The sequence below is a fragment of the Paramisgurnus dabryanus genome, chromosome 2, assembly GCF_030506205.2.
Source record: "Paramisgurnus dabryanus chromosome 2, PD_genome_1.1, whole genome shotgun sequence".
NCBI lineage: Eukaryota > Metazoa > Chordata > Actinopteri > Cypriniformes > Cobitidae > Paramisgurnus > Paramisgurnus dabryanus.
In genome coordinates, this window is record NC_133338.1 from 37,494,669 (window position 1) to 37,519,541 (window position 24,873).

The 24,873-nt window shown below is 38.1% G+C and overlaps 1 protein-coding gene across 3 annotated transcripts in view; it reads right to left on the minus strand.

The window, feature by feature from the left end:
* Nucleotides 1-4,553: 4,553 nt before the first annotated feature.
* cdh8 (cadherin 8) overlaps nt 4,554-24,873 on the minus strand; it is a 97,660-nt gene continuing 77,340 nt past the window's right edge. For all 3 annotated transcript variants that reach the window (XM_065289304.2, XM_065289305.1, XM_065289306.1), the window contains 6 exons: nt 20,424-20,671; nt 16,626-16,762; nt 15,018-15,139; nt 12,342-12,453; nt 7,121-7,372; nt 4,554-6,912 (listed from right to left, as the gene is read on the minus strand). In XM_065289304.2, coding sequence (XP_065145376.1) covers nt 6,419-6,912; nt 7,121-7,372; nt 12,342-12,453; nt 15,018-15,139; nt 16,626-16,762; nt 20,424-20,671 — 1,365 coding nt within the window. In that variant the 3' untranslated portion in view covers nt 4,554-6,418. The remainder of the gene's footprint in view (nt 6,913-7,120; nt 7,373-12,341; nt 12,454-15,017; nt 15,140-16,625; nt 16,763-20,423; nt 20,672-24,873) is intronic.

The window sequence follows — 24,873 nt, forward strand, 5'->3', positions numbered from 1 at the left end:
TAAGCAAGTGCTTTGTGTAAATAAACAGCAAAGCCCTACAAAGCAAAACAAAACAATTCTCTAAGCTTTCTAAGGCAATTTAAGACTAAACATATTCTCATTTTTAGATTTGTTTGTTTGTTTGACTTAGTCACACATTCTGTGGTCATATTATTTTTGTATAATGACCAATAAATTGTATCATTGACTGTTGTCCCCAGCAACTCATTTCTTATCTGTGGTAGCTTTATATCACTAGTATCACATCCTTGGCCTCTGTCTTACATAATTGAATAATTGCAACTCAAATCAATATTTCACATCCATTTACTTATTTAGTAATATGCCGTATAATAAGCGCAAGGTACTTATCACGAAATACAAAGGGGTTAATGGAGAGCTGTACATTGTCCTTTATATAATATAAATAACCTTAGAACTGGTAAGCACTCAGACATGCTTGTTGCATTACTATGGTATAATTTACTAATTTGATTTCACATGGAGAGAAGGCTTCTGGTAAAGGCTATTTGGGTTCTGCCTCAAAAAAGACATCTACTGTATGAGAGCACTCAATTCTTGTCATTTGGTCAATATCTAATTTGATCAACTGTGGTTGGTCTTGGGCATGTTGTAGTCTCTGCTTTTCTTTGTCTGTGAGTAAACTTGCTTGACACTAAACTGACCCAGCTTTTGCAAAAGCAGAGATATAAAATGTTTTGCGGTTGATCGTGCACACTCTTCTTATCGTTTGCTGTGGCTGAGCTCTGGAAGTATTGTAGGTGCTGTGGTGAAGAGCCTCTGACCAGAACTCATTGATTTTCAGCGTACGGCACTTGCAAAGAGGTTCTGCTTTCTATCTGATTCTTTGCAGAAGTGCTTCCGCTGAAGTGCCTTCATATTTTTCTACTGCTGTATAATTCATCAGCTTCACATTTCTCTCTATCCGGAGCTGGGTTGTTGATTGTAATGGCTGTTTAGTCAGAGGACCGACCACAGCACTGAACGCATCAAGTAAAGTATTGTTCAATTGAAGTTTGCCAAGTAACTTTAGCTCTTGTAAGATTATTTCAGACATCATGAATTTAGTGTGTAGACACTTCCTACAGTATAGGCTGGGAAATCAATGACAGTCCTCATTTTGTCATGTCCATCTGATTGCCATCAGGATTGCTTTAATTAGCATAGTCAAACATGCAAATCTGCATTTCATATGAATATGCATGAATTCATCATGGCCTTTGGACTAGGGATGACTAAGAAAGCATTTTAGTCATTCTGAATTATCATTAAACTTGAATAAATGTCCAGGGCCCATTAAATGTAACTGCCAAAACAACTATTTCATAAAATATGCTGAAATATAAAAGAAAAGCTTTCAGAACTTATTTGAATACCAACCTGGCACTTGAAGGGTGACTGAGTGGCATCCAAGGTCTCATGTATGTAGGAGGATAGACGAAGAGAGAAATCTGTTTCAGTCCAAGACAGATATAAACAGATCAGAATTATGGAACAGTTTTCTTGTCTGAAACTAAGATGGAAAGATAAAGACTATCTGCCAACATACAACCCTTTTAAAAACATGTCAATCAGATCTGAACAAACGGACAGATTTAGTTTCTTGACTTAGATTAAAATAGCACCAAATCAGTTGTATTACTAGAGCAAGTTTAATGTAAAGTTGAATGCAAGTTTATTTTGAAATGAATCTGATTCAAGGAAATTATGTTTTGTGGTTAGTCAGAGAGCAAAAGAGGGCATGTTGTGTTATACAGTAGTTGTTTACTGAATGTAAGCAAAACAAACCATACAAATCTTCAAGGAAGGGGGATGATTTTGTTCTTGAACTAGTTTCTCAATACGTAGGTATTATGCCAGGCCTAGGGAAGTTTGCATACAAAATTGAGATAATGATATTAACCGAATATTCTCTGCACATAATATATTCATCAAATACTTTCACTTTAAATCTGCTTAATCCCGGCCTCAGGCCATTCGGAAATATTGGTTTGTTGACAGAATCCATTAAACGGCACGCTGATTTTACAGCAAAGTTCTCAAAGTGCACCGAAGACGAATGTAAAACAACCGTGGATCACATTCAAACGTGGGTCCTATATACAGCACGAATGGGGCAGCCACATGCATCACAGCACCCCTAATGTATGCTTCAGTTTCTAGTTGCATTTTTAGTGAATTTACAACTGTTTACTATCTCTTGTGCAAGAAGTGGATTTTTTATTGCATGCATATTGCATATACTAGATGATTTTGCAAGGAAAGACAATAAGGCATTTAAATTACTGACTAATAAACTTTTCATTGCCATTAAAGCAAAATTACTGAACCTAAACATAGGAGCCTGCTAAAAAATGCTAATTTACCAGAAAACATCAGACGTATGGGTTTCACGTCTGAACTTTTTATTTGTAGGCCAAAATAATAATGTAATGTTTGTATGCTTGATAAAACCATCACTTTCTGATATAATTGATACTTTAAAACTTGTGGTTTCAACCAACGTGTTTAATCACACAGTAGAATGAAATTAGCTGTAGGACTAGTAGATAAATCTTACGACAGTATCATAAGTTTGAAAGTTGTCAACAATATTAATTTGTGTGACAGGGTGGTCATATGGTGCCTATGTATTTCCATTGCTTCAGTGATCTCTGGGAGAGGCAGAGTAATGGCCTGATCCAAATCGCTTGACTTCTATAAAGATGTCCTTTTAATGGGGACATATGCCATTTTCCAATTTATTACCTAGTCGGCACAGAAAATGCCTATTGGATGAATATGCAGAAGTACATCTGAAGTCATACAGTATTACCCATTTAAATTAAATGATTTTTAATTGACTGGCCTGGTCCACATGAGTAGAACAGAAAATACAGCATAATTTAGTGTTGAGTATAGCAACGGTTGTAGCTTTACTGTGCATGCACACCGCCAGTGACTTCATCGGTATGCATATTTAGTCTCTTTCAATGAGGGCGTAAGGAGGCATTCCTAATTCTGGTTGTCCTTGTAAGAACTATGTAAGGAATAATTGATGACAGGTCGTTGAATTATAAGACTATAATGCACACCCAAATTGGTATTGCGGTTACACCGCGGGGTCTGCATTTTTTTTCAAATAATTAAAATGACCAGAGTCAATTATTCCACTTATACCCTGGTTACCATAGACATGGTAAAACATTCAGGAGCAAAACATTCAGAAAAATAACAATTATTAATTTCAGCTTGTCAAACTTAACATTATGGGTCAGTTTCCCAGACAGTGATTAGATAAATCAAGGACTAGGCCTGCTCTGGTGCCTCTTTTGTCAGGTCAGGTGTCCGGTTTACAGAAAAATAATCAACACCCATGAAACATTTCTCAGCCCATCAGAATAAAGCATTCAACAGGCTTGTGGTATAAAAAACAAATAAGTAAACGTAAAAACGGATGACATGAACTCCACTGCTTCACTCTCATTGGTGGTAGCTTCAGAAAGTCGCTCTGCATTTGCATAAAGTTGACCGGTTCTCAACTTAGTCGAATTTCCAGTCGCTATCACTCGTGTTCCAAGAAATCGGCAAGCTTCTATTGAAATGAATGAGATAACATCGCTCCGCCATTGCTAGTCACTGGCGGTGTGCATGCAGCTTTATACTAACAGAAGATTCATTTGACTTGCATTGTATTTTGTGTATACTGTTTGTCAGCATTGCGGTAATTCTGTATACTTATTCTCCTTGGTTAATTCACATTTAGATAATGCTTTTTTCCAGACCTTCTTACAGTTGAGCGTTTTCATAAAACAGCCTGATGTTAAGGGTTCTGCTCAAGGGTAAAATAGTTAGAGCCATTAACCGAAAGCCTTAACAACTACCGCACCGATTATTAGGTAATTCCTTCGGTTAATTTGAAATAATTAAAACCCATGCACCATTTGTTTTTCTAGGAAAACATTTAATGTTTATATATTTTCTTTCGCATTCTGGTAAGCAACTGCTGTCCTTTGCTATTTATGGACTTTTTACTGCAGCAATGTTCTGTTATTAAGTTTAATTATAATGCTAACCTGGAGCATGAAAAGATAATCAAACAATCAGGCCAATAAACAAACAAAGTGTACATACTGTATGAGATCTTTCACGGGTACGTAGTTCGTTCAGTTGTTTTTTGTTTAAGTGTGACAAATAATAAATCCACTCCAGCACAGTAAGTGACAAGATCACAAGCTTTTGTTATTTATGAAAAGACTCAAATATCAGATAGGATTGAGCATAAAATCAAATATTCAAAGAGAGAAGGGAGAATGGGGAGAAGATTATGGCACATAAGCCTCCACTTTGTTGAAAACACTGTAGGGGACAGATAATTAAAACTCTATCAGCATCGCTCACAAAGGATTTCAGTCTGACATTAAAGCAGCTTTCTGTATATAAGATGTAAATCAGGATATGGAGAAAGTACCTGATGACAGTCATAAAGAGATCAGCAACTGGTAGTAAGTAAAGGGATAAGACAGTTAGAGAAGCGCTTTGCATTTTCGAGCATAATACAGTTCAGCACAATATTGATCATTCGTGTAGGCCTTTACTCAATTGTTTTATGCCAAATGCGGAAAAAACATTTACATGAAAACATGATCTTATATACAATGACTTCTGAGATGCCTGTAGACCTTTTTGTGTTTAAGGAAAGTTACACCCACAAGTATTTATAAAAATATATTTCACAAAGTAGGAAACAATACATGGATATCTTAGATAACAATACAGAGAGTAGCTAATTAAACATACAAGTGTATGGGCATTAAAGCACAGTAGAAAATATGATTTGCATGAAAGACTATTTTATATACCATCCTTTCAAGAGAACAGCCATTAACCGTATCAGTATAAAGATAGTATGCACGTAGCCTCAGTGCTGTCTAGATCCCCATGTGCAATAGCTAACGTGCATAGACAAACCTTCAATTCAAAGAAAATCTAAGAGAATGAGCAACACCTCTATGTACATCATTTATTTTATTTATTTTTTTGTTTTACTTTTTTACTCTAATATCATACAGTGCAGCACATTACGCATGTCTGTTTCTGTATTTCTTTACTCAGTGGACTTTCCAATGACCAGTTTTTGATTTAAAAATGGCAAGGGTCGAATCTAAGCATGTTCCCAGCTATTGTGCTTAAAATGATCACTGGTTTTACCGTATACAGTATGTGAATATATACACACACAGTGTCAATAAAATATTGACTTATCATTCCCGACCAAAACACATCCTCTCCGGTTTTCACAGTTTCTGTAGGTAACGAACCGCCGAAATTTATTTAATTGGTGTGAATTTCAGTGCAGAAATTCAGTACAGCTTTTAATAAGAATAGCGTCACAACGAATGATGCAGCGGAATGAAAGCTGAAGAGAGAGAGAGAGAGAGAGAGAGAGAGAGAGAGAGAGAAAACTTTAAATTAAAAAAAGTAATAATAACAAATATCCTAAAATAAATAAATAAATAAATAAATAAAAAGTACAAATATACTCGTACCGGCATCACAAAACGGACAACTGGCAATGAATATTTATATATTTATATAAAACATACATTAATGAAGAAACACCATCAATGTTCCAAAAAACATTTGAATACAACAGTATTTAATGCTTGCTTTTGTAAAACGAAGGCCTCATTGTTTTCACAATTCTCTTCTTGTCCTCGACTCAGTCTCGCACAGTCTAATAATCTTTGAGTGTGAACCACACTTAAAGCGTGTGAATACAAAGGGTTGTATAAAGCAAGCCGCAGGGCTTTTCCCGTTTACTCAATAAATCCGGCCACGTAGTATCAAAGGGTCAAATGTTAAGTCGGCAGGCAGATCCTAAAGCCAGTCTTGTTTTCATTAAATCACACATACATTCATTAGTAATGTAGACCATATATTGCTATTTAGTTTACCTTCTTTATTAATGTTCCCTTATCTGATTGGCTAAATGACTGCAAGGGTTCGTGTTTTTTTTCCGCTGGGGAGTGGCGTCATTCATCTGCAGTTCTTCGCTCCTGTGCAGCCTTGCTTGGCTACAACGTGTCCACAAGTCCTTTGTCCATCCCGTTTCAAGCGACTACCAAGAATCAAGGTTCTGATGCCTCTGGTTGTCACAGTGTACAACAAATACCCAAAATACTGCTAGACACTCAATGACGGTAATCTAAACTCACACTCCACAAGATTCATTGACCTCCTACTATAGACACTGTTAAGTTCTGACGTTACGATGCACTCGGATGTGGTAGATGACTAACGCTATTAGGTCTCTCTAAGAATTGGAATAAAAAAGGCGCTCCCCCCCTTTAAACAGCAGTGTCTAACATCTGGTAATCCCCGTAGCATAATACACAAGTTATGTGGACGAAAGCAAAAGGTCTGTGGTGATCAGAGGTCAAGTCTCTTTGTCGCTCTCACCTACAGAATAGAGCTCCCCAAGTCTTCTGAAGCGCGGCCCCCACTCCCTAAGGTAGTCATAGTTCTGATCGGAGTCCGAAGACGCCGTTTCGAGGGAACTCAGCGAGCCCGCAATGGAGCCCCTGCCCTCGTAGCCGTAGATCTGAATGGAGTCATACGGTGGAGCCGTGGGGTCATTGTCTGCCTCGTGAAGCCGTACGTTGATGAATTCATCTACATCTACTCCATTTGGACCCGAGTGCTGACCCTGCCTGGGCATGAACTGAAGGTCAGGCTTGATGTCCTTCCTGGGCAGATAACCGTTGATACCATCTGGGTTCTGCAGTGTGGCGATGTCAAAGGCCTCCGTGTCTTCCTCTCCGCCTCCTTCATCATCATAACGGATGATGTTTTCCCTCACATCCTCATCGTCTTTGATGATTAACGGCTCGTTCTTGTGTCTCCTCAATGTCACAAACAAGACCACGATGACTGCAAAGCAAAAAAATACATTCACTTATAATCGCTTTCTTTACTTTGTAATCTTTCAATTCTTAATGACTTTTTGTGTCTTTTTTTTCTTATTCTTTCAAAGATTTTTTTTCATGTCTTTCATTGTAGATTTCGCATTCACATCAGAAAATGGAATTCATATTAATAAATTAGTAAGTTCTGAAAAGTGGAAGTTAAAATGACCTACCCAGTAACAGTATTATACAAGCAAGAATAGCAATCAGGGCTCCCATGCTGAGGCCGATCGGTAGAACAAAGGCCTCAACGTTACAAGACTGCACAATCCCTTCGTGACTGCAGCCGCACACTCGGATAGTCAAAGTATTTGTGCTGCTCAATGGTGGCTCTCCATCATCAGTCACAACGATGGGGAGGAGGTACGTCTCCTGTTTTTGTCGCCGAAAGGAATCGTGCTTTGCAAGAACACTGATCGAGTTATCTGGGGAAAGATAAAGTTTGGCTGTGACTCTGTATGGAATTAAATGATAGGATAATGTTAATATTTACTTTTGCCTACATACACTGTACACTGCCAAGTATCTATCAGACCAATAAACAGTAATGTAACTAAACTACGTTTGCATAATTAAACATATGCTTTATATTGTCAATGGCACAGCAGAGGTGGACGTGAGACAGAACCTTCAGTGCACCTCTTTTCAAAAGTTGTAATTTTATTATGACCCCTCATTCCCCAAAGTATATTATTTATCTCTCCACTCCCTAAAGAAGCTCCCTCAGTTACACTATTTAATGTCCCTTTAAAAGCTTTTGCTTTTTGTGTCATATTTTCTCAATTTTATTTCAGGTTCGAGCAAATAGAATCAGCTTTTGGATGAAGGTTTAGATAATACCTCAGACAGCAGAATAACTGAGTTATGGAAAAAGCTTTTTTATCACTTAATAGAGTCTTGGGAGCGACCATGGAAATGTTAATGTATGTATGCATTTATTTATTGCCTTCATGAAGTGAACAACAGGAAGTTCATAATTTGAAAGTATGAAATGAAAGGACATCACGGAGCTCACTGGAACAAATATGTCGGAATTTAATTTCCGCTCATAAACATGGTAATGAAAAATGTAAATATGGCTTTCTTTTTGTTTCCCTGAGATCACAAAGCAATTATCAGCAAATGCGTGAGCTGATTTATCAATGTAATTAAATAGCCTCTTTTTCATGTTTGTGTCATTATCTGTGAACATTGTCCAATGAACTAATATGTCCTATTTCAGCAACGATTACTTGCTTATATGCTCTGTTTATTCGTAGCTTTGATGACCGGACTGTGTTTGTAAAGGTTCAGAGTCCATTCTCGCACATGCTGGTGAAATATATCAACATATGTCATACTAGTAACTTTATAGCAAAATGTATGCTAATATAACCCAAAGTAAATTCACACCCCATGTGCTACTGTACTTACAATGTTGTTTAGTTTTAAATCACTTTTAAAATACAATGTATTACAGCAGTTAAAATGAATTATGTTAATTTAAAATAATTTGATGTAATATGCATTACTTTTGTCAACTTGAAGAATGACATGGAACATATGTGCTTGTATTTAAAGACTCCTGCAGCTGGGCTCTTTGCTCATTCTCAGTTGCATTTCTCAGTCGCACAAAAACACTGTTTTATAATTTTGTCAGAATGTCTCAGCCAGTCAAACCGATATCAAACTAAATGCAGTAATAAAATGTCAGATTGTATTTTTGCCAAACTGTTTTTACAGTAGCTTCAAAGTGAGCAATTGTAACAACATATAGTTTAATGATATTAATACTAATGATTATGATCATGCTACATTTTATCCAGCATGTTATTCAAAACAACAACAAAAAATCTGTTTTGGTGTTGATGAAGGTGTACTCATATCATCATGACGAGGCTGTAAGGTTGGGAACACTGATGTAAAACATTATGTTTTTTTTTTGACAGTAATAGGGTAGCTATTATGTTGTATTCCATCTTTTTTAGTGCAAAATGCCGAAAAAGCATAACTCATCTCTTATGGGTCAAGATAACTGAGGTGGACCTGGCAGTTTTCAGCTCACCTTGGCCTCTCCACATCACCAGCCACTATAATTACAGTTATCATCACAAACAAACCTTCTCAGCTTGCTCCAGAGGTTCGGACATTTCAGAGAACCTATTGATGGGAACCATCACAGAAATGCCAATGTGCTGTTTATGTGTCTGTGATGTGCCTGTAGACTAATTCATATTTCTGTGGCTTGTATTTTGTTAATTTGCTAATTTGGGTCAGTCAAAACACTTTAACAATATACAACAACTAGAGTACTGCATGTCTCTTACCCCCCATGTCATATGCTTGTCTATCTGAAACATTTAGTGCAATTAATAAAGATCAGTGCTAAGGAGCTATAATGATTTAAATAAGGAAGACATAACATCATAAATTGTGCAGTGCTCAGGGTCCACAGGAATGGAGTTGAAAACCACAACTATGGGAGATTTATAAGCGAGACTCACAAGTGAACGTATACTGTGATTAAGTGCCATAGGATAAACCGCAGTTTCTGACATGCTGTCAAATCCCGGCACAACTTTTGATGCCAAGTGCATTCAAACACACACACATACAAGCACAGCAGAAAAGATGAGAAAGCGTCCAGATGCCTAAGGCTGTGCATCAAAGCTCCATGTCCTTACCGAGCTTTATCCTGTCTGTGTGATGGAGTGGCCATCTTTAACCTGAACTCACTCAGGCCGACCAACAATACATGCTGTCTTTTTAGATATCTCAGATTGTCACTAATGACATTCCGCCTGTCTGCTTCATCTAACAGTTCTCAAGGTCTGTCTTTGTCTGAATGGTCTATTGTTCAGCGATTTTCCTATCGCTATTGTTTCATCTCTCTTTTCTCGATGTCTCCTTGAAGTCTTTTTTCATTTTTTGTAATATCAATCATCTCTCTGGATTCCTTGTTGACTGTAATATTAGTCATAAAATGTATGTTTTGTTAAAAGGCAGCCATCAGCTTTATCTCACTGTTAACTTTAGTCATAGCGTCAACACACCTGGAGCAATGACCTGGTTGATCATATCTATCACAATGAAGTACTGTAATACATAAATACTGTATACAGGGTTCCTACGGCTTCTTGAAATCCTTGAGTTTGTGAATCTGGGGGGAAAAAATCAAGGCCCTGGGAAGTTTTGAAAATATACATACAGAGATACAGGTCATTGAAAGTGCTTGAATCTATTTTATGCAAGAAGTTTTCTGGAAAAAATCTATATGATTCCCTGTGTAGTGTAGGATAATATCATAAAAATTCTAGACTTTTTAAGCACATGTGCTTACAGTAACTGTTCACTTTAAATGCTTATGTCTTCTGTATGTGATTGTTGATTCATACCAACATGCTTTTTTGTATAGTTGTGTTTGACACATGAAAACGCCTTGGGTAACGTATGTAATGCTGCGTCTCCCTTGCCATACTTCATTTGTCCCTGTAACGCCGTCTTTGGCAATATTTCAGATAGTGATATATTTCCTGGCTCTCGCGTCACCCTGTCTTTGTCGTTAAGCCTCACCATTGGTTGAATTTGATATACACATTCAGACGCACTTACCCCTGGAGGCGACCCCAAAGTGTCACCGCAGTGACGCAGCGCAAGTTCCCTCGAAAAGGAACTGTTACAATGTATCTTAAAAGGTAACACACTGTAACCTTGCTCTCACTTGAAATGTGTCCCCACATTTAGTCCTTGAATTTGAGGGTATTGGATCTGAAAAGTCCTTGAAAGGTCCTTGAATTTGAAGTTAACTAAGGTGTGGGAACCCTGTGTATATATATACTTATTAGTTTATTTTGACAATTATGATCAACCAGATCTGACCAACCAGGTCATTGCTCCAGGTGAAAGTATATATATACTGTACTGTCAGAAAAAAAGGTACAAAATGACACCTTTTCTGTCGCTAAGGTGGTACCCTAAGGTTCTGTTTTGTACCATTACAGGTATACTAAACATAATTCAATGTTGTACCTTTTTGGGTACATTAATGTATCTTAATGATCTAATTTGTACCTTTAAGGTACAGTTAACAGTTTTGTACAAAAAGGAACATTTAAGCGTACCACCTAGTGACAGAAGATGTACAGTTTATATATTAGTAACATATTAAACCGAATTTTATTTATAATCATATACTTAACTCTTTCGCCGCCATTGACGAGATATCTCGTCAATCAAGAGAAAACGCTTCCCTACCAATGACAAGATTTTCCGTCTTTCCGCAATACCACTATTATCCACCAGGATTTCCGCAACTTTTTAAACCCGGAAGTATTGCCCTATGGCAAGCGGCTGCATGTCCGTGTCACAAAAATGGAATTATCTCTGCTTTTTGCTCAAAATGTGGTGTTTTTGCAGAAACCTACCCATATTCAAAAGCTGATTACAAAAGAACCACTGAAGGTAGGATGAAACAGGTTTTTTTTGTTTGAAAGCAGAGGGTCTGTTCTTTCATTTGGTATATTGTATGTTTATATATTTTCTGGAAGGCATTAAACTTTGGTGAAAATCATGAAAAACGCAGGCGCTGGCAGGCAACTTTTAAAAAAAAACGCTGGCGGTGAAAGAGTTAATATTCTTAGATTCACATCTCAGTAAGCTGTAAGTATAGCCAAGTTCAGTGTGTCTGTGATGGACCTAATTCACTTACATACAAAATAAATGCATATAGTGCTTTCCAGGGAGTCTATAGATGTGCATTACAGATAGTGGGGAATACGCAGTTTCTTTCCTTTTCCCACTCTCTTTCATATTAGCTCAACACATGTCAGTCCCTTAGAAGGCTGACTTCTTCTGATGTAACTTCTGATCTGTCTGGTTCAAAAATATCACGCTTCCTATTTTTGGTGAGCAGCCAAAACAACAGCTCCTTCAACGGTCATCCGTAAGACCACATGCCAAATGGAACGAGATCAATACAGTTCTCCCTTACGTCTTCGAAAACACAGTGCAATACTTGGTTGTGCTGCAAGAACAGCAGGAGCGCAGACTGGAGAGGAAGGTCGAGTAGGTTATACAATAAAAGGAGAAAGAAAATAAGTGTTTGTAGCAAACAAATTTCCAACCATCTGCCGCACAGCCTCAGCCTTGAGTCAGTCACCCTACATTGAGCTAGCATCGCTAATCCTCCCTAAAAGTGGCTCCGATTCTGTTCATTTGTTTTCTTTCACAATGCACTGGGGAGTAAAAAATAGCTGATGTCCAGACAATTGTGCATCTGTTAACTTTTGGGTACACTAATTCCGCCAGATTTCCCATCTAAACGCACGAAAATGCCTCCGAACTAAATGTTCTTGCTTGCAGATGTCTTGCTTGTTCTGTTTCTCCCTGCTCTCTTTCATGGTCATATGTTCTTACCTAAATTGTTTTTGATGGTGAAATTGGGATTGTTCAGCATCTCCAGGCGGTAGTGGAATGTGTGTCCCTGGGAAGGATTGTCTTTGTCCACAGCACTGATGGTTTGAATCACCTGTGGACAAAACACAAGGTTATGTCATCTATTACTGCGCTTTTGACTTTGTATAGGGCCGTATACTGACAGCAGCCAACACAAAATGAAAAATCTTTCAATTCACTCATAAAAGTAGAGACCCTAAGCTAGGGGGTGCTATCTTTGGTGGCCCACTTTTTGTGCCAAGTCTATCCATATATCTGTCATCCCTCTATTGATGAATATCATCATGTGACCTTTTTACGTCATTCCAGTTGCCTGCCACCATCTTGAGTACCTACCAAGTAGCAGTAGGCTACTGACATTGGCTACCTTGCTACGATTAAGGTATTTCTTATCTTTAACTGTCTATGATTTTACGGTGATGGGAAATGGCTACGAAAGACAAAATTTCACACCTCGACTGTCATGAAAAGAAACGCTACTTTAAAAAAATATCTTGGTTAGGGTGTGATGCCTACTTGATCCCTGATGCGTTCTTCCAGCCGCTGTCCGCTGCTACCGAACTACCCCTATTTTTACAACACTAAGAAGGCACGACACAACATGAAACTTTGCTCGAAGTATCACCTGGATCTCTACACATGAACGCGAGCATTGAGAACATTGTTTGTGTACACAGAGTTTATTTAAAAGAAAGGTTTTGAACAACTAACTTCGGCTGTTTTTGTGTCCGCTCACCATCTTTGCCAGACATGAAGAATCGATTTCCGAATGCGAATGAATTAATCTCATATGAGGCTCCTTTTTCAACTAGAAGGTCAATATTGTTTTTCACTTGCGACAAAACAACAAATTATCCGTGCATTTATATAGAACTATGTAGTGTTGGGCGATATGCCCCATTTTGAGATCGTCCTATCGTCAGCCTGTGAGATCGGCGATACACGATAGTATCGGGGGGCGGGGCAGTAGTTTACTCATTTATTTATTTGTTCATTTATGACAAGACTTGATTGGTGGAAAAAAGAACAAGAGCAACACCGTCATGAATGCATCTTTCTTAAAACTAATGCCATTAATCTGAGTGCGTCATTAAAGCCCAGACGCTCTTTGCGTGCCAGAGAGCGTGAACAGGACACGCGCTGGTTTAACCCTCTGCGCGCTAACAACCTCTCTAGTGCAAGGAAATGTCAGAGATAGGGCTGCTCAATTATGGGAAAAATCATAATCCTGATTTTTAACACGATTACTTAATGACTGTAAAAACATGCACCTGCGCAGACACACGCAGCGCACATAAAAATAATTAAATGCATTTGTTTAGTGCTGTTGCAGAAGGTTACACGTGTCAAGCAGTGGTGCTCTCAGAGGTGCCTTTTTAAACACACTGGTCCAGCGGAACACAATCATATTTTAAACACGAGGGATGTATTGCTAAAACTCCTTGAAAAGCATATCATAAACAGGATTACTATCTGACTTCAAGTTCAGACAGAGCGCAGCTCTCTGCACGTACGCGAGAGTGGCGCCAATATGCAGCGGGTTATATTTTAAACAAAAGGAATAGTTTGCCTCAGCTCGCATGAAACGCATTAAACCGCACAAATACATAAGGATTACTACTTCAGTTTATGTTTAGACTTCGGACAGATGCGAGAGCGCGTGCATGTGAGACAGAGGGAAGCGTAGCTGCTCATCCACGGGCTGGATTTAGGTGCTAGAACGAGTCCGAGACGCGCGCATTAAGTGCATCTGCGTGCAAGAAGGAACTCTCTCTCTACAAGCTCTCCGCGTAAAGTGAAGCACAAACCCTCATGCGAGGAAAAGCATGCAAAACTATGATGATGATGATAATAACAACCATTCGCCAACTATCGTCATGACTATCGCCATGAAAGCCTGCCATTGGCGATATGTCGGACGATCGTCGATACACGATACTATCGTCTATCGGCACAACACTAGAACTATGCTTTAGGAGCTATCCATCTTTACTCTCCTCCCTCCTTACGTCGCATTCGGGGATCGATACATCTAGACTGGCAAGATGGCGGTAAGCCGACACCAAAACAGTAGAAGTCAGTTGTTCAAAACCTTTCTTTTTACTCTGTGTACACAAACAATATTCTCAATGCTCGATATCATGTGTAGAGACACAGGTGATACTTCGAGCAAAGTATGATGTTGTGTCGAGCCTTCTTATTGTTGTAAAAATAGCGATTTTGATGCTCACAACAAATATAAGGCATAGCTTCTAGTTTTTTTTGCCACCACTTCAGGTACTCAAAATGGCGGCAAACAAGTTTGAGATATGAGTGACGTCGGCTCATATTCATGAGCCTCCTAAACATTTACATGGTGACTTTGTTAGAATGTGGAGGAAGTACATACTGACACTGTTAGCCACATATACCCCATGGTGGTTAAATTGTTGCTGGCTCTCACCAGGGCTGAATGGATCTGATTGTTTTTTTTTTCTGCAGAAAAAGTAGCTAAAAAAGGCCACCCAGGTGACTCCTACTTTTCTCTTCTCTCTCTCTCGCTCTGAAATCGATAGACTATAATTTACAGTGTCTGATCGTTTCAGAGGAGGTGTGAGAGGGAGATGCTACTGGCAGGGCTGATGGATGTATTCTTACCTGTCCAGGTTTGCCATTTTCACAAACAAAAGCTTCATACTCTGTGGCAAACTCGGGGGCATTGTCATTTATGTCCAGCACTTTGATTGCCACTATGACTCTGGAAATCTGGCTGTGGTTTCCTAATGTGAAAAGAGACAAGCTATTAAACCACTGAAAGCAGAAGTATAGTTTCCAAATATAGAAGTAAGCCATTGCAAATCCCAGGTAAATACAATATTTTTGCCTTCTCTGTCTGCCTCATGCCCATCTAACTCTCTCTCTCTCTCTCTCTCTCTCTCTCTCTCTCTCTCTCTCTCTTTCTCTCTCATCCTTTGGGTTGATGGAGAGACAGATGAGACGCAGCATCCGTCTGAGCTTTAGACATTATCAAGTATGCAAAACAGGATTACAGCGAAGAAAAAAAACACATCCAAAGTGCTTTTGAAATTCCCTGTACAGGTGCATGTTTAATACATGAAGGTTAAAAAAATGAATATTAATAAAATGGTGGCAGCTGAAGTCTAGAAGACAATAAAGGGCAATTTAATTAGATTACTTTTATTGGAATTATTCATTGGCAGTAATTTACAGTCCCCATTGAGGACCCCAGTAAATGATTGTATTTAATTAGGGTTGCAACCAGTGACTTTTAAAGTAATTATCTATTCACTTGGCTTAAGTGCATGACACAGTATCTTAACAGTGCTTACACTATAGTGCTTCAGGTGATTTCAAGGCATACTAGTGTATGTTTTTGCATACAGCATTTAAACTGTCATGAAGAATTGTTGATATCTCATTTTTGTAAAACGCAACCACAATGGTTAAAGTTTGTTCATGTAAAATATATATTCCTGATCAAATTGTTTATTTTAATGCAAAATTCAGGTCTACATGTTGAACTGCTGAGAAAGATAATTTTTTTCATGCTTGACTTAATACAATTTTGCAGTTTGAGGAGCCCATCCTAATTCAGTTTATTCAACTCTTTGAGCTCAAAGACACCCTTTATTAATTGTTTACGGCAATGACAGCATACAAACCCCCCAGGAAACATTTTTGGCTCTAACATCCGAATAATGTCGCTGTACATGCCAATCATAATGAACCTCCTGGTTTATGGATAGCTTGAGCAATATTTATTTCTGGTCCATGGCTTCTGTTTAATAAGTTCTTTATCCAGTCAACAGATGTTCTTTTATCTATTATGTACAGCAAACAGCCCTGCCATGAGTAAAAATTACTCATTAGATGTCCACAAATTGACTGCTGAGCTATTTAATTCCGTAAAATCTCTATTTCTATTCGGTTTCTGAGATAAAACTTTACCACCTTAAAATCTATTGATGGTAAAATGAAAACCTGAGGTGTAAAATAAAGTTCTCTTCTTATTACAGTTCATTAGAAGTTTATGTCTAAGTGATTTATAAAATGCTGAATATGCAAACCGCCATTTACTGCGACATCTTGTATTCTATTATGTAATTAAATTGTTGTGATTGCTCTGATTGGTCTAAAGTGCATCCATAGGGTTTTTAATGATTTCTTTGCGCTTTACTGTAATAATAAGGTTGATAAACAGTCATTCTGAACCAAATAAAAAATGAGGGAATAAATGTTACTTACTGACTTCAGTGGCTGTCACTGTGATATTGTGCCACATATCAGTCTCTCTGTCCAGAGGTTTAGCCAATGTGATCTTCCCATCATCAACATTAATGTTAAACTGTCTCTCCAGATCTGTGTGTCTGTCAATGAAATACCTGCAGAAGGAAAACAGGGAGAATTCAACAAACACTCCTCAGTATATCGGTTAATATAGATATACAGTACAGTCTAAAAACTGCTGGGTTATTTTTCAACCCAGCACTGGGTCAAAAAGGGACAAACCGAACCTGTTGGACTGTAATTTGACCTACTGTATGTTGGGTTCTTTTAACCCATCATTGGGCCAAATATAAACTTAATCGGGGTTAATAAAATTATTTTATGCATCTCAGTTCAGATGCACCTATAAATTACCAATAATGAAATTATCATGCAAGGTCCTTTTGGGCATTCTCCCTAGGAGCAAGGGATACACTGCACGATTTTTTTTTGTGCTGTTCCAGACGAAAGATTGCCATCGTGAAACAATCATGATTTCTGTGATCGTGGATCTTTATCTGTGATCCCATGTTGGACAGTGAGAGAGGTTCAAAGACATCTGTTTTCCCGGTCTTGCGACCAAAGATAGCCTATGATCGTTTTCTGACAGTGTCAGAAATTCAGCATGATCACCGCAGAGTGTGTTTGCTGCTACGACCTGCATACCAGTATTTGTTTACCAGTAGCGCATGCTGATGACATTGCGCTAACGTGTGTTGCAGCCGTCTAAGCCTCCAATTGAAAAGGTGCGATCATTGTACAGTTTACATGCTTGTCGTACTGAAGTTTAAGCAATCCATGTCGCACAGTGTGGTAATGTAATGATCTTATAGGATTGCAAAAATCGTGCAGTATTTCCCGGGCTTAAAAAGGCTCAATATCAGACCGAATTGTTAAGAAGGTCCCAGTGCATAAAGAAAGATCTTGAAGCAAAAAAATAAATATGGAAACATTTACAGTGAAATAAAGAAGTCTGGATTGTGAATGCAATGAAAATGTTTAGCCATGATAGAGATCCTGAGGTCCAGGAGGATCTCTGTTGCTACGCAAGCAGGCAGACAGCATTCCCACTTGGGAAGAGTATTCAGGACGATGAGTAGATTTCAGTCAAGCTCTGACAGCTCCACGTACCATGGAGAGACAGACCCTAAAATGTTCTGCTATGTGTCAATCAAACTGACAAAGTTACAGTGGGGAAAATATATATATATTTTTTTTGGGGGGGGGGGGGGGGTTAAACAATCAAATTTGTTATTCATTATTTCACAGAAAAACATGCATGTTGTGTTTTATTATGGTGCAAATAAAAATGAGAGGGCAATTAATTAAGAAATAAAAAGTATGAGATACCTATGGAAAATAATTAATGCCAGCTTCTATGCAAAGTTTCGCTCAATGATCAATACAGAAGTGTACTGTTAAAGTACATGCATCAAAGTCCCTATATATAATAAGCAGCTTCCATTAATTAAACACTGTAAATTAAACTTTAAATGAAATTAAACACTGATGTAATTAAAACATCAACTAAATGTCAATTATTATTTTATATTAACCACAAATAAACTGAAGTTATAAGAAGGTTAAAAACAGTGTGACATCACAAATTAAAAAAAAGAATATGTTCTAATGTTAATTAATATGTTTATCTTAATGTAAAACTTTATGTTGGATAATCGAGTAATTAAGAGAACTTTCACAATAGATTGTTTCCAATTAAAGAGCTCTTTAAACGTGCCACGGTATTAAAATCAAATGATTAACTTCTAAGTGCACAACAGTTTCTGTAAATTCTAACAGGAGCAGTCACCATGTATTAGCATACAGTATGCTAGATATCAGATTTCACAACAAGAGCCAGAGGAAAATCTGTCAGAGAAGGTTAAAGGATCCCCACTGATTACACCCACAATTATTTTGACAGATAGACAATACTCCTAACTGGCCTAATTTGAACTTGGACACAGCTTGGTACCATTTGATGCATGTCAAGTTCACAATAACAAGAAAAACCCTACAATGTTTTTTGGGAGACATTTACCTGGAATGTCTTATGGTTCAATGCACTAATATAGCTTTGGGGTTGTTGCTGGAAAAATTGAGAATGAATAAAAGAAAGAGAGAGAGAGAGATGTGCGGCAAAGAGAGTGGCGGTCCAAGAGGTCAGGCTTGTGTTCAACAATGTTTCTGTGAGTGACTATTTTCATGTCCTGTTGCGATTAAAACTGACATTTTCATTTTAACCAGAGTCCTTAAAAAGCCACAATTACACCATCCATATTTTTATATTCTTCCCCTATTTCACCTTGATTGCCTCTGCCATTGACGTGACAGCCACACCGATGTGCACAATTAGCTGCATTCAAGCAGAAATCTTGTCATTTGTGGCGAGGTACGGTTATCTTATGATATCTCTCGGAAATTCAACGTGGTGGATACAGTAAGTCATCTTTTTTTTTCTAGTTAGCTATTTACAAAGTGGCTTTTACTTTAAATACTTTAACCATCCTGCTGCTGCTTACGGAAAGACATATGACTTTATCACTTTATAGTTTGAAATTAATTTAAGGATGCTATTATGTCCAAACAAATCAAACAACAAAAATTCATTTGATCACATTAGAAAACATAATTCCTCTCTTACTGCTTAAGTGGACCTTGTTTTGTTGTACTTAACGCAATCTACTGGCCGGCATCGAGATAGAAGTAATTTATCATCAGCAGTAATACAATCTATCTGTACAAAAAGCCAAAATGTCATAACAGCGGGTGCACAAATGCGATTGACAGCAAAAGGAAAAATTCATTTTGGCCAAGCAAGGCGAAGATTGAAACAACATAAAATTGTGTCTTGAAAATGAAAATGCAGTTTATAACAGACGTTCAGGAACATTTAAATAACTAAAAGTAACAAACAATATTATTACCCATAATTTTTAACTTTATAAAGAATAAAGATGCATCTGTTATGTAGCACAATGACATAACATGGCGGCAACAACGTCAAGTTTATTGGTTTGATTTCCAGAAAACACATAAATTGATCAAATGTATACTGCAGAAATTTTAAAGCACTGCATAAAAGCGTCTGCCAATGCATAAATGTAATGAAATGTAAATGTAATGTGCGCCGCATAGACAGTTTTCTACTGTATGTACTGTAGAACAGCTATTCTTTTAGAGAAAGACAGCAACAAGTAAGGACATGGTAACTGGAGCTCTTTGAATAAATAAATATAACGCACACATGGGAATGCTCACTTAATATAAACTCTATTGCATGGCTGAAACACAATCTATGATTTCACCCCTTCCCCTGGTTCCCTATGTAATTGCACAACTTGTTGAATGTTGTCCCTGAAACATGGCAAGTCACTAGAGAATTAATGGAATGCTGGTTGGACTGTGAGAAATTGGCTGTATAACCTATACTCAAGGTGCCCTTGTAATTTTTCAAGTGGGAAGTTAGAGAAGTGAAATACATCAGTGGGATGAATCTTATTGTGGCATTCTCCTCTCGCTCTTTTCTCTCCCAGTACAACCAATTCGGTCGAGGTGAGAGCTCCATTTAGTTTAAATGCAAATGCACTTCTACAAGCAATTTCATCAGTGGCTTTTAATAGCTGGTGGGACTCATTTGTGAAAGAGCGCTTGGATGTTAGATTGATGTGAAAGCTTGAGTCTGATCCTGCTCTTGATCTACTGAAGTTATTCTTTGCATCTCTTAGACAACAGAATGCAGACGTCCACTGTCAAGGTTAAACATGATGCCTTTACCTGACTTGGCTATGCGGGGCATCCTGGTCCTTCGCAGTTATAGATCCTATAACCGTGTTGATTGCAGCGTTTTCGTGCACATCAAAGATATATGTGGTCTTTGTGAACACCGGGGGTTCATCTGCGTCCTCAACAATGACTTTCACCGTGGCCTGGTCCATGTAGGGCCCGCCCGTAATCGAATCAGCACGTATGTTGCTAGCCACCACTGTTAGGTTGTAGAATTTTTTGGTCTCAAAGTCGAGGGGCTGGGAACAGAAAAAAAAAGATGTTTGTTATTAATGAATGTCACAAAAAAGACAAATGTTTTCTGATTTCAGCACACTCGGTTTGCTGGGTTTGCAGGTCTGGGTGTAATTGCACCATCTTCCTTCCCGTTTACGATGTGCTGTGGCTATGATTTAAGGTCCAATAACAGGACAAACGAAAATAATATTTAGTAGCAATAACCACACTTTTACCTGGAGCATGTGATGTGTTATTAATTTGGGGCTGAGACAGCATGTGTTTGGGATTTAAATGAGCCTGCAAATAAGGTTAATCTAATGGAAACACAAGGACCGTATTGCAAATTGTTAAGAAATCATGAAAAAATATAATTTGTATGTTTGTGTTGTCTGAAAACAAAATTAATCCTTGCCCACAATACCATGACGTTAACAATGTTAATGTATTCTCTGAGGCAATTATCCAATGGTAAGATATTATTGGAGCAGCAGATAAAATACAATTTAGGAATTATTTATACTCTAGGATAAATATTTGTGATTTCTGTGCATGTGGAGGGATAAAATTGCTCACCCCATCTGCGTAACATGCTACGCTGTGGAGATGTTAACACAGAACGCTGCTTTTTTCCATCAAGTTAAAATGTCATGCTTTTTACTCTCTTCACAATCGCGACATTAATACCATGGCAGACTCCAGCTGTTTTATGAGAAAAATGGGCCCAAGTCACCACTTTGCACTTTTATTGACAAAACTAAACTAGACCTGACCAGTGAAGAGAGGCCGAGGAAAAACATGCCCTGGGAGTTAGGAGAAATGATGCAATGAAAAATGTACAATATGTGCTTATGTTATCAAAAAAGTCCAGATCCCACAGGGGAGGTGAGACGGACACTGGAGCCAGGCCGAGAGCAGCCCCAGCTGGGCCGAGAGCAGCTGGAGTTTCTCTATCAGCGAGCTTTGAAGTCACAGTAGTTTACAGCAGGGCACCCATACTGTATAAGAACAGACCATGTACCTCTGTGTGAAGCAGCGCAGGACATTTTAATTCATTTTCTCCCCCTATTTTACACCACGATCACACTGACAGATGGTGGAAACACAAGAATAAACAATGCTCCTTGCTGAAACTATTCTGACCCCAAACTATTCTCCAATTTTGACTGTATTACAAAGTTTGCATTAAAAAATCTCAATTTGTTCTTATTTTCATTTTTAAACAGAAACTCAAAAACTACTTGTATTATGTCAGATTTTGTTTTTACAAAAAATAATATATAATAATATATAAATAAGCTTTTCCATCTTCCATTTTTTTAAGAGATAAACAGCAAGAAGCTTTCGCCACCATACTTATTTTCAGAGCACATATTCCTCATAATCTATTGATTAAGTAAGGAATAATTAAGTACAGTATAGACAGCTGGTTGTTATTACAGAAATAAGCCCCGACAGATCAGGACCCAACGTGAAGCAGATGGCCCTGTACATTATCCCGCTTATAACGCAGTTATTTACCTTATAAGTAAGGTAAGAAACATCAAATATTGATTTTAAATATTTTATTTTCTCATTTTTAATGAATGCAGAACTTACGCAATGGAAAACCTGTTTACTTTTGGTTTTTGAAGATAGAACAAGACCTTCAAATGTCACGAACACGATATTTGGTTAAATCATTTGTAAATATGTCATATATGTTATTAAAAGACATTTATATTTAATTTTGTGTAATATTAAACTGTACCTGTCAAAATGAATAGCAGCATGCTTCCCGTTTGATATTCATTTTGAGTGGTTGTTATCTGGGAATAACAAACCTGCAAATGTCGCGTCTGGCCAATCAGAATCAAGCATTCCAATGAGCTGTGTAATAAAACTAAATAGCTCTACCTCATCCTACAACCACTTTACAATTTTGTGTGACGACTTCTTTTGTGGCACCCTGTAATATAACACAATATTACGCACAGATTGTTGTTATGGTCGAGTGGTGCAACATATTTCATTTGTCACACAATAATGCATATGCAGTAAAATACATTTCTGCAGGCTACTCCACCTTAAGCTGTTCATATATAAAATGCACCATAATAAGAGACACTACTTACGGGAAGAAAGTTATAATAGTTACAAAACACGATGCACACACACTCATGTCGTGCATGAGATACAGTGTAGGACTGCTAAGTGCCCATGACAGATACATAGTCAATGATGAAATGAAGCATCTGTTTAGGAATAAGTTGTGGTTTACTGCAGTCTCCCGGCAGTGTCCTCATTAGGAATCCAGATTGCCTGAGGGAAGAACCTAAGCTATATGACTTTGCTAGTCTTGCCCTGACCACAGCAGTGTGAAAAGGCTGTTGTTTAGGAGCGACTGGGATCCTTAACATTTTTCTTGGCCTTGCTGTTACACCTTGTGATGTGTATGTTTTACTGTTGAAAGAGCACCCGGTGGTACCCTCAGCAGGGCCACTTGTTGGTTTATGTAAGATGTCCATATTAATATCCAGATACTTGACAATGTTCAACCTCTCCACAGTGGTCTTGTTGATCATAAGAGGTTTATAGCAGTAGCAGTCTTCCAGTTTTCTACCGAAGTTATCTTTCGGCTTCAAGAGTTTTTTATGCATGTTCTCCACTTTAAATTTGTACTGTAAGCCTTCTGACCATTGTCAGGGATTAGCAGTGGCACAAACAAACTTTAAAACTAAAAGATCCACACAAATGTGTGTTCAAGATGCAGTTCCTCACCCTTGCCACCAGGGGTCCTTCTCTCAGGAAGAGCAGGTTTATGCAGAGTGCCATGGTTTGTGCTTGTCAGCTTTCACACCATGTAATAGTGTTGTGTTTAGGACGAAAGTGACTGTTGAGTGCCATGCATAGCTATAGTGAACTGAATGAGATTGAAAAACAAATGAAGTTTTTGACTATTCTATCAAATCATTTCATGGCCCTGGATGGGCGTGTTCAGTCACGCAGCAAAGTTGAGAAACTCTTAACTTTATGCAAATGATGAACGACTTTCTGGAGAGACTACCAATGAGAACGAAGTACCGGAGTTCACGTCATCCGTCTATTGTCAGTTACTGGAGTGAATCTTACTCATTTGTTTATGACGCCTCATAACAAGCCATTTGACAACCCATTATAATGTTAGTGTGCTTTTGACGCCACTAGCCAGGACATCCACCACAGAAATAAATACATACCTGTACTCAGAAAAACATCACCGCAAACCGAAAGTATTGCACCATAAATTAAGAAATCTGGTCTGAATACTGTAGCGTTGCAACCAGATGTTTCCCTATGATTTAAAATCTAGAACAAGCGGCAGTCTGGTACCTTTAGAAAAGGTCAATGCTGTATAAGAGTATTGACTTTTTGAGACACTTCTTCTGGCTCAAATATAGAAATGAGTAAATAAAGTGACACCTCTAAAGGGTAAAAAATAAGCCAACAAACACATAAATAAATCAGTGCGCTGTTTACCTTCTAAACTCCTCTCGCCAGCGTACTAGAAATGTTAGTGCTTTATTGTAGTTGACTTCAGGACATTATTAAAGTGCAGCTTTGCGTATTGCAAAGACTAAAACCTACAGTAAAACAAGCTTTTTTTCATTTCAGACACTGCAAATCTGTTCCCCCTAAAACTATCGTGCCAACACCTCATTCTTTTGATAATCATACAGTACATGTCATTTGATTCTCCACTCTGTAGCGGCCATATTTGTATCCCTCCGGGTCTCTGTACTCTTTATGCAGAAGGGACTGCACTCCATAATTTCCAAGGGATGCAATGTGGGCTTTACATGCGTACAAAAGCGCCTGCCTGTGATTATCTGTCACCCACCATCAGTTTTTCTCTGGATCTCATGTATATGCGTGCCTTGGACTTGTGTGTCGAAATCTCGAACTTACCTCCTGCATGGTTTGAGAGTGTTTGTATACAAAGCACATTTAGAGGCATCAAAGATCAGCAGTGGGGGACAAAGCATCCCTCTCCAACAGCTCCATAACAGCCTAAGGGGGCCGGAGACAAGATGAAAGCAGCATGGATCTCTTTACAACAAAGCAGAATCTTGACTGCCTGAGCCTGTGGCATCTCAATCAGATCAATATGTTTAACCTTGCTACAAAGTCTCTTTGGTCATGCCCATTCAATATTAGGCAGCAGTTAAACAAAATTTTAATTGTTGGTAAAGGCTGTAATAGTCAA